The sequence below is a fragment of the Poecilia formosa genome, unplaced genomic scaffold (assembly GCF_000485575.1).
Source record: "Poecilia formosa unplaced genomic scaffold, Poecilia_formosa-5.1.2 Scaffold273, whole genome shotgun sequence".
Classification (NCBI taxonomy): Eukaryota; Metazoa; Chordata; class Actinopteri; order Cyprinodontiformes; family Poeciliidae; genus Poecilia; species Poecilia formosa.
Window position 1 is genome coordinate 833,510 of NW_006800212.1, and position 11,453 is coordinate 844,962.

The following is an 11,453-nucleotide window of genomic DNA, read 5'->3' on the forward strand; positions in this document are numbered from 1 at the left end:
CACAGTGAAAGAAATTGAGTAGCTGCTGCAGCTCCTCTCAGCTCTGAGTAATGGATCAGGCGCAGTCTGTTTGCTCCCACGTGACAAAGTGAAGGCAGAATGTAAAAGGAAATCTTATAACAGGGAGAATAAATGTTTTACATGTCAAACAGCTGTTTGTGTCGCATTTTGGCTCAGTTTTCTTTATCTTGCTTTATTATCGCTCCGCTTTCTTTGCCTTATGATGACGAATTTTCTTATTATTTAACAATAATACACAATATGTAAGGCAAAGTCAGATTTTTTTGAGTACCTCTCTTGTTGTACCAAGGAGCTGGTAATGGATTTCTACTAAGACAGTCCCACCTCACGGACACTGGTGAACATCCAGGGAGACTTTGAAATAGTGAACTCATGTAAGTGTCTGGGTGTTCACCTGAACAATGAACTGGACTGAACTCACAACACTGATGCGTTTTACAGGAAGGGTCAGAATAGACTCTACCTGCTGAGAAGACAGAAATTTTTCTGGATTGTTCTCCTGAAGACGTTCTTCGGCTCTGTGGTAGCATCACTCATCTTCTACAGTATTTGCTGTGGGAGCAGCAGCTTGTCTACATCGGAAAGGAGGCAATTAGATAAGCTCATCAGCAGGAAGTGCTAAGATGGACAGAACTGGCCTGTCCCAGGCGGTGGGAGGCAGAAGGATTATTACTACTGTAAACCTTGTTTTCTTAAATATTGCTTTTAACACATTAATTTTGTGTGAAACTTTGTTTTTGTTGCTGCTGTTAAACCTGAATTTCCCTATGGCGGTACACTAAGGCTGTTTCAATTTATTCAATCTTAATTTAATCTAAATAGGTTGAGTAGATGTTTAAATAATGCTTCTTGTAAAAGTTGTTAGCATTTCTTTATAATTCAGTACATTATAAACATAACACAATATAATCTTTTGTGTGATATCTACTAACCCTTTATGAACAAATAACCTAACTATTTATTTAAATTTTCTCCAAAGTTTGGAAAAGTTATTTTTTTATTTATTTTACTATATATAATAAATACTCTGTAGTTAGACGTTTTTATAGTTCAGAAATGCATTTGTTTCAGGACTTTTCATTTATCCTGAAGCAATGTTTTTTTTCCTTTTGTTAGTCATTTTCCAGAGAAAATGACGTGCCATTATGGCCGCTTGGCCACGCCCTCACCTTACCTGTCTGAACTCTCCTGCACTTGCCAAGTATGTTCAGACGGAAGTCAACAAGTTGCCTTAAAAGGAACATCCTGTGCTTCACCTGGAAAAGGAAACAAAGAATAGATGTGATTTCTGACAATGACATGAAACAAACGCTCACTGCTTTCGATCAGGATCATCTTGACAGAGACGCAAGATGTACTTTAATAAATCAGGAAGAATCTCTTTGCGGATTTTACTTTTTCTCATCGTCCTCTCCCTCATTGACGCCCAGAGTAAGTAGAAAAACAAACATATTGAGAGCAGATGTGAATTACTGTAATTTATTGTTAATATAATCGGTGGCGCAACTACACATTATTCAGGTGGATGCGAAAGCATAAATCGCCCTCCCCGCCCCTCCCCCTCTTTCCCGAAGGAAGGTTGAAGGAGCGTGGAAAACATACGCATATAATTTAGGTAAAAGGATAGTATGCTAAGATAGACCTTGTAAGTTATAGTTGAAGTATTATCAAATTCACAAAGAAATAAATTAAGTAATTTAGTTTTGGTCTTGTTTCAGAATACCCAACTGAGGCAACTTTCTGAATACCAGGCAACTTAATGAATTTATTTATTTTTTTTCTGATGAGGTAACATATTGTGGAGTGCTGGAGAAAGCTTATATTTAGACATTTTTCTTAGTTTCATTTTCTATGTTGAAGCCTTTACATTAAATTATGAGTCTTCCCCTGTTAACCTTGTCACTTCAATTCCCTTTTGTCTAATCATTTGCTTGCTGGAATGTTGTTTTCAAATTCAAATTAAAAAATATTTTATTGATCTCAAAGGGAAATTAAATATACTAACTTTCATTAATTCAAAGTATTCAGTTAGATGATGATAGCTGTATGCAGGAAAGATTTCTTGTAGCAGTCTGTATTACAGTGAAATTGAACCAACCTCTGACTGAAGACACTCTGTTTTCCCAAGATATTCTCATGAAGTGGTCAGTCAGGGTTGTTCATAGTTTTCTTGTTTTATATGAAGAATTTATCTCTCCATTTCTTAAATTTGTGACTGGTATGTTTACACGAGATGCTGTCATTCCGATAACGTGACTGAATTGTCACATAGATCAAATGTCGCTTCCTGAGACCAAGAAGAATGCAACAATTTATATTTTTACTAAGTAAAATGACAAATATAGTAAGGCAGAGTGACTTGGATAAGTATCTTTAATCCGATTACTATGATGGAAATAGTAACTTTTTCAATTACTTGGTACTGATGAAAGGGGTCATATTATCGTAATGACGTCACTGGTGATGACCATTCGTTGTGTGGTGTTGGCTGCCACAAATGCACAAGTTGTGTTTAGTTTCTCCTATCTTTTCAGCAATTTATGAAAAATAATTATAAGGTCCCTCCATTCCAAAGTTTTCATAACTCATTAACATACAATTCACTGAAGATAATATTGTTTGATAATTGAAACTACATGAAGAGTGTCAAAATCACCCCATTCTCCTACCACATGTTGCAGGTGAAAATATGTTAATAGGCTCCATGTGTATTATAGACCATGTTTAATATCCGTATTTTTGACTTGTTTATCTCTCCTCTCTGATTAAATTATTACTTTGTGATGTTTTCCAGATGTCAAGATAGCCAATATCTTTGTTGTTGGGGGCACCACCATAAACATCATCAACGTTAAAGGCAACGGTTGCAAAGTGTGTCAGAAATGCAACATCTGGTCCTGGGATTGGAAAATCGAGTTGAAGTCCAACAGTAAAAATGACATTCAGTTTCGCTGTGAAAGACCTCAAGATTATTTCAAAGTGGAAATCGTGCGCAACATAGGTAAAACTAAATATTTTATGGTTACTTCTTTTCAACTGGTGCTTTATTCAGCTAAATAAAGTTAAAATAAAGTTAAAAATAACTTATTTTGTTGTTCTAAAATAAGTTTATGATGTTTGGTTTACCCAAAAATCATGAATCATCAGGTTGATGATGGAGGACAAAAATCATTTTAAAGCAATCGAAGAGTCCTTGGGTCATCAAGCGTCCATTGCAGCCACTGAATGTGCAGAGGATTTGATAAGATATGAATAACCTACACATTCAGTGCTAGAAAGTTTAAAGATGTAAAAAGTATACTGTATTTGAAATATTAAAGACTCATTTTGACCCATTAAATTAATTACACTTAGTCAACGATTATATTTGTTGGTAATCACACTGATGTTTATTTCCTGAAGATTAAATAAATAGACCTCTTAACACAAACATACATTATGACATTTAGGCTTCATATATTTCATTGTTTCAGCCAATTTTCCCTCTGTACCGGGTCATAGATCAGTTTATGATGTGTACTGCAGGTTCAAAAAGAGGCACCAGAACTATCAGACATAAATGAGCCTGAACTTTATCTACCCAGTTAGCCTCTGGCTCTCAACAAAGGTTTTCTTGGCCTTTTAACAAAGTCATTTTATAGCATAATTTTGAGTTTAAAGTAAAGTAGCTAACAATATACCTCAAATTTATTGTAGTGGTAAAAGAAAAATAAACGTGTGTCTGAGGGCAAGTCGTCAATTTTTGAGGCTTTGAAAACTTTTACTGTTCTACCATCACAGATGTAAATGTGTGAAGTTTCCTAAATATTAACTTGAACTATGTGCTTCTTTCAAAGGAGATTTTCAGTCAGAAAAATATGTAGAATAGCGCCTTAAGGCAGCAGTTAAGTATGGTGGTGGCTCTGTGATGCTTTGGGCCTGCTTTCCTTTCAAAAGCTCTGGGGGCCGTGATAGAATCTGTGATGCCGTGGACCCTTTGAAATACAAGATGAGTTTAGAGGAAAGTCTTGTGATCGCTGCAAGACAATAAAGCAGATATGATCAAATATCTCTGTCTGAATGCTACAACATTGTGAAATCTTATCAAATGCTTTTTTATCAGTAAAATAGAGTTGTACATAAATCCAACTTTTTATGAAGAAAATTTACTCTGTTGAGCAAATCGTTTAAAGTTTGAGCTTCTAATGTGAGAACAAACCAATATGCTGTAAAAAGGCTAAAATTATCTGCATATACTTTCAGAATTTAACTTCTCTCCAAAATATATATTTCTGTTTTGCAGCATGCACCTCAACGTCGTGTGGCCACAACCTCCTTTCTGACTTTGGGCTCTCAAATTTCAATCGCACAATCACCTGGAAATTTGAGGCTGATTCACAAAAATCATTCCAGTTAAACTTTGCTAACACAGGATTGACTCAGATTGCTCCAAGTGACAGCTGTACCAATAAACAGACCTACACTCTCCGAGTAGCAAATATTCTCCTAGGGAAATTCTGCTCACATGGGACCATCAGAAGTGTAACGATCCGAGGTCATGAGAGCTTCTCTCTGGACCTCCCAGCAGGACAGACGCTAAGCAGAGGCCAGTTTAATGTGTCTGTAGTGGAGAAAATAACAAGTAAGTAAGATTGTCTTTTTGTTTTTGTTTAATGTCTTTCTTTTCTGTATCTCCCGCAGTAACATATTTGTGAATTTTCTTTCTTTCTCAGCCCTTGCCAAAATTTCAGTCACATTAGAAGAAGGCTCTTTGTCCTCAACGCTGCTGACACCAAACTACCCAAACAGTTTTCCCAACAATGACCTGATGGAGTGGTATTTTCAGGTCCCCTATAATTATAAAACAGCAATTAAATTCCTGAACCTGAAGCAGCCGACTTGCTTAAAGGACAATGCGGAAGTGACTTACAGAAACGAAGGGACGAGTAGCCAGGTTGTTGGACTTGGTGACGTCCAGCCAGAACAGAAACAGGGAAGCTTCTCACTCAGGCTGAGGAATTGTCAGATGGACACAAGACGTCCTGATGGACTCTCCATGAATCTCACAGTGACTGCTTCCCCAGGTTTGTGTACAACATTACTTCAAATGTTATTATCCAGTGAATGTTGCATGTGGTGCAATGGGAATAGGAGATGGTTTGTTGTTTTAAAGGGGAAGTCTGATAGACCTGAATCCAGAGACTCTTTTAACTTTTCTGAAGTTGATACAGACTTTGTTTAGTAGTTTAAAGGCTGCTATTATTTGCATCTCCTGTCATCAGTGTTTTATCCATGGTGACTATCAAACCTGTAGATGTTCCTGTTAAAATTCCAGATAATTGAGACTTAACAATGTCTTATTTTCAACCATTTAACTACCATGTGCATCCTTCAATTTTTTTCATATGTCTGTCACAAGAATAGCCTAAATTCAGACCTTTACTTATTTCACTCAAAGGTTATAAAGGTGTTTGTTTTCTGCATCAGGCAGCAGATCTCAACAGCATGACAATCACTAGAATAAATGTGGAAATTAACTGAATTATATGATGAATTATTGACTGGTCACCAGGACATGTGCCAAATAAGAGGAGGAAACTAAGACTCAACGAATGATTTGACTAAATTATGAAGCAAATGTGAACATTTGCTTAATTTTGTTCATTTTCAGTTTTGGAGGTTCAATCAGCGTCAAGATGTTTCAATATTTGAGATGCCAAAAATCAGTGTTGAGGCTCAGCATGACATTAGTAAAAAGTTTGGTTTGAAAAGAGACTGTGTGAATGTAGGCATAACCTTTGCAACTTGAACTTTCCAAAATAAAAGCTCTTGATAAACCAATTTAGTTATTAGCTGGTGTACAATATTGTGTAATTATTAGCATCTGCTGAAGATCAAATTAAACCCAGAAGAGACATTACATGACTTAATGAGTGTCCTCATTAATGAAGCCTGAGCTGACTGATTTCTGTTTTTTACTAAGATAAAATGAAAGAAAAAACATCTGAAATGCCAAAGTTACAGATGTGAGTAATTGATTCATTTTTCTATTCATTTAATTCCTAATAGTTGGAAACATGAGCAATTTTGAGCCAACAAAGAGAAATGAGGAGAAAGGTAACGTTTTCCTGAATTCATCAGAAGTTTTAAACATAGGTGCTGAAAGAAAATTGATTAAATTTGGGATTTGTTCTCTTTTCCTCTTTTAGACACTCATCTGCAGACCACACTTGGTGTTTTGGCTGCTCTGGTTGTCAGTGCTGCTGTAGTGCTGATGGTGGTTTACATTATGATGAGGTGAGTTCTTCAGCTTATTTATTTATTCATTGTAAACCTAATGTGATCTGCTTAGATGCACATTGCCTCACTTCTTTGTTTTGCACAGTTTGTCATGATAAATCACAACACATTTTTGATGAGTTAAGTCGTTTCTGTTTTATTTTTGTTCAGTCCTTCTTAGTGTCTATGTTTATTTTTGGTTTCTAGTTATTCTTATTTTCTGTAGTTTTATTATGCTTCTTCAGTCTAGTTATTCTTTAGTGTTAGATTTAATTCCTAATCCCCTGTGCACTCTTCCTCATCCCCGAGTCCAGGTGTTTTGTTCAGCATTCAACCTCTTCAGTATTTAAGCACCTTATTCTCAGTCACTACTCGCGGGTTCCTTTCGTGTATTCCTAACACTTCGTCCCTCCACCCAGTGTTTTTCTCGTGTTTCCTTAGCGTAGTTATGTTGAGATGAAGCTTCATGATGCACTGAGGCATTTTATCCCATTGTTCGGCTCATGAGCCGATGTGCCTTCATTTGCTCTACTGCGACATCATGTGGACAATGTGAAAACAACGTGATGTGTGAAGCCTTAAACTGAATAAACAAAGGCGTTTGTGATACAAATACATAAATTCTGATTATTGTCTTAATCGGTTTAAAAGAAATAATGGCTGGATCAGAAAGAAAACTAGAAACAAATCGCTTTAGCCAGGCAAGATCAAAGCGTTGCATTGGGGTGGAAGTATAATAAAAACCTGAAAGAAATAATAACATCATTAACTTCTAAAAAATAGAAAAGAGTTTAAAGACATTCTGCTTCTATTAACACTTACCCTTTCAGTGGGTGGGGGGGGAGGAATCAGCTCTTTATTGTTTTGTTTTTTTCTGCAAAAAAAGGAAGAAGAAAAAAGAGCCCAGGATGGAGGTGTCAGTCTACAATTCAGGCGACACCAACATCCAGACAAGACTCGAGAACTTCCCAGAAGACTGTGAGGACGGTATTTACTCCCAAATTGACGAAACACTAATCTACTCGCACTTTTTACAAAAAGACGCTGCTTATAACATGTATGAGCTCTGTGAACTTACGCCTGAGTCAAAAAGGAAACCAGTCAATGACAAAAGGGGTGATGACAGCAATGTGACGGTCTTCCAATCTCAACAAGGACACACGATTCCCAACAACTACATGGAGTTCAATGTAGACAATGTGGAGCAAAAAAACAACAAGGATCATCCTCCAGCTCTGCAACCACGAAGGCTGAAGGGAGGTGACTGAGCAGATGATTCAGTTCAGCTTTTGGTTTTCCACTGGACCTTCTTGACCCTTTAGATTTTACTTCCTCGACATGTGTATCATTGTTGGTGTTTTTGTTTCTCTGAGGGGGTTTTTATGTTGTTTTTTCCCAGTGATGTTTTTAAGACATTGCTGGAGTTATTATGTCTCTTATCTCATATGACCAAACTTTTTTTTTAGTTTCTTTCTTCCATATTTAACTAGTATGAATAAATCTGAAGTCACTCACCGGGGTGCTCTTTTTCCACTTGTGAAATCGTATTAATGTTTTTAAACAAATTGTTAGGTTCTGGGATTTTAGTTTGTTCCTTTGGGTTGCTGAGTTATCTCCCTACTAGATGGAGTCCGAGAGGTGGCGGGCTGTGGCTTCATCGATGACGTCATCATCACACCGGAGGCTGATCATCTCATTTACGGCAGCATAAGAAGGGTGGAAGGGTGGAACGCCGGTACTTCGACGCCAGAGTGTCAACCGTAGATGGTTCCTCCAGATTCAAATGTTATAGATATTGAGATTTGTTAAATCAGTGATTCTTCAGAATAGGGACAAAATGGGTTTTAATTTTCCCATTTTTTTTATTTTTATTATTTCTCAACCTTATGTATGCAAATATGACAAATAATGTTTAGAAAATGTAAAGATGCTAAGGTGCAGGCTCCCAGTTGCAAATTTTTTTTAAAAAAAAATAAATTTTTAATTGATCTGACCCAGAACTTTGTCATCAACATCTGACAAAAATGAATATAAAATTATTTTTAAAATACCCCATTAGTGATATTTTTACTCATTTTACAGACAAATGCTTCTCAAGAAACAAAATAAATATTATTTAAAACCAAAAACAACAAAAAGTCCATCTGATGGAGTTGACAGTGCATGACGGAGTTGACAGAACTGAAGGTGGTGACAAACTAGTAATGCAATTTATGTAAAATACATTAAAATGAATTAATTGCACAATTAAGTGAGATTTGACAACAATTTCACTGAAAGAGTCACAAAAACTCTGATGGAGTTGACATCTGACGGAGTTGATGACATGCCAAACTATCTCGATCTCTCATTAAAGAGATCATTATGAAACAAATGTGCCGATTCACCTGTGGGTCCTGGAATCCGGGTCGCAGGTCCTGGAAACATCAGTCCCGTCTGGAGCTCATATGGAGAGAACCCTGTTTAACCTTAGCAGTTGTTTTTGTTAATTGCTATACTAAGTTTACATGGCTTCCCGTGACTACAACTCTGTTTATAAACCTTAGAAATATATATAAAGGTCACTTAAAGGTGAAATAAATTAATAGTGGGGGTAAATATTGTTTTCATGAGTAACTGTAGCTAATACAACAATTCTAATACATCGCTTAAACACACTTGGTCATTGCTTCCATGATTGTTCTTCCATTTGTATAATATGACAAATTATGTCATAATTTTATGACATTTACTTTATTAAAAGTAGATGAGCTCAAAACTATGTTGGTTTTCAGGTTCATCACCTTGTTTATAAAAAAGCTGAGGAGCAATGCAGTCGTCACTTGACGTCAATAAAACATGATGTGCTGAATAATCCTACTGAATAAACACTGATTGAAAGGGGGAAAAAAATCTATTTTCACTAAGATAAAACATGCAGGATGCCGGCCCTCGAGTACAGACTTCGGGCACTTCATTGAAGCAACAAGTATTAAAAAAGCCACACATTTAAAAAGTAGACATTTGTTGATATGTCTCAAATGGAATCATATATAAGTTATATTGGGTGGCCTAAGTCTAAAAAATAAAAGTCAGTCAACAAACATAGATTTCCAACACGTAGTGTGCATTTATAATTTTTCATTTATGATACAAGAGGATGGAAGCTGGCTGACAGCAGGGCACCAAAATAAAGATTTCCTGAAAAGATCAGATTGTAGACTTTTTTGGTAAATCCTGTCCTAATGTAAAATATGACAGGTTACTGGATTAAGGAAATGTCTAGTATGCTATCACACATAATTTTTGAGAATTTGGAAACAGTTGCTTTTTATTTCCCAAAGTTATGGGGGGAGAAGAGGAGAGAATGGATATTTTGGCTGCCTGAAATGATCTGGTCCCCCTCTAAAAATATTTAGCAAATTAATGTGCCTGCAAGTCTTTAACTGTGTTCATTCCTCTCATCAACAACAAAGCCTGTGATTTTGATTACATTTGCTATTTATTTGATAAAGTTAGGAGGGGGAACAAAATATTTTAGCCGCCTGAAATAATGTGTTCCCCCTACATAAAATGGAAGACGCTGCTTGAAATGATCTCTTGCATCTGAGGGTAAAAAGAAGGGGCCGAGCCACAGCTAAACGGCTTTCATGACAGCAGGCCGAGGTAGAAGGACGGGGAATTGCAAAGCTGTGGCGTGCAGATGAACGGATTGAACCCAGCTGGACACCGGCTGACAGCTTGGGTGTAGATCCTTTTATACAGAGCTTGATTGATGAGTGGATGCGCTGGGTGAGGTCCTGCGCTGAGGTTGGATATGAGCATGAGACCGATGGAGAAAGGAGGGGACGGAGTCTTCCAGCTTGAACTTTCGCTATTAGCTCCATTTTAAGATGTATTTGTGAACAAACAGAGCTAAAACTCAGAGATCTAACTGACAGCATCCGATTGTGGTAACAAAACAATCTAACTATAAATATTGTTCTTTGAACTCTTACAAAGTAAACTTGCCAGCTCCTTAAAACCTTAAATTCAAGTGTTACACTATTTTAAATCTTTTATCTATGCTGAAGCCATTAAATCAAATTTAACTGCATTGATATTCTCTTATTTAATTTATGCCTTGGGCCAGTTATAAATGTGATCAGCATTGCATTGTGTTCAGAGATCAATGAACTGATGACTTAATTTGGATTTAACAGAATCGCAAATAACTGATATTTTTTTAAATTGTGTATTTTTTATTTGTTGTTTTTTAGATTCTATAGTTTTGGGTTTAAGTATTGTCAGCAATGTCTTCCAGTAACAATTACACAGTAATACCTTACGTTTCCTGTCAACATCTACAAAACCCCAGTGGACAGCCTTGGTGCCCCAAGCCTAGCAAGTTTTCTGAAGGAAACCCTGCACATGCCATGCAATGTTGCAGTTTCTCACATTCAGTTGTGTGTATGTTGGAAGGACTGTACAAATTAGTTGTATCTTGGTCAGATCAGGAATTGCTGCATATTTGTTGACTCATCATTGATGATACAAATCTTCCATGTCACAACATCCCAAAAGTGCTCTAAAGGACTGAGATTTACTGATTTGGAGTGTTACGGGCCCCCTCAAAGGCCATTAAAGAAGAATGAGTGGATACAATACCAGTAACCATTTGAAGTACTTTTGAGGCCTTTATTTTTAAAACACAAGCCTAGAGGATGTGGACAGAAGCCCAGGCATGTTGGCATATGCCCGGGAACCGCTGAACTGACATGTGCATGCCTCCTTCTGGCCCTCTGTCATGCACAGTTCTCCTTCAAGCATGGACCCATCAATCCCTTCAGGTGTAGGCGAGTGCTCCAAGGTGTGGACCTCCTTCAAGTGTGGGTGGGCGGCTCCTCTCCAAGTATTGAGCCAGAACCTCCCACACCCGTGCATCTGGCTCAAATCTCCACTTGTCTCACACGTTGGCCATGTGGAACGGAAGCCCCTTGTACTAATAGACCAAAGTCCCCATCTGACCCTTGGAGCCTCCCATTCTGGTACCTTAATGGAAGCACAGACAGCAGTTACAGGAGGACATTGGAGTACAGTGAATTAATTGAAATTTTGATCAGTGAGGAAGATAACTGAATTTTTATAGGGAGAAACTTCCTGCAAAACCGGACTTGGGATAACGACCTGTCTCCTAGAAACACCTGATCGCTTTG

General features: G+C 37.2%; 1 protein-coding gene across 1 annotated transcript; it reads left to right on the forward strand.

The window, feature by feature from the left end:
* Positions 1–1,223: 1,223 nt before the first annotated feature.
* On the forward strand, positions 1,224–7,793 carry LOC103151197 (CUB domain-containing protein 1-like). The gene is made up of 7 exons (XM_007571117.2): positions 1,224–1,452; positions 2,816–3,022; positions 4,304–4,642; positions 4,734–5,084; positions 6,070–6,117; positions 6,210–6,297; positions 7,166–7,793. Exons 1-7 carry the CDS (start codon positions 1,374–1,376, stop codon positions 7,545–7,547), a joined length of 1,494 nt encoding a protein of 497 aa, XP_007571179.1. The 5' UTR covers positions 1,224–1,373; the 3' UTR covers positions 7,548–7,793.
* Positions 7,794–11,453: the final 3,660 nt, after the last annotated feature.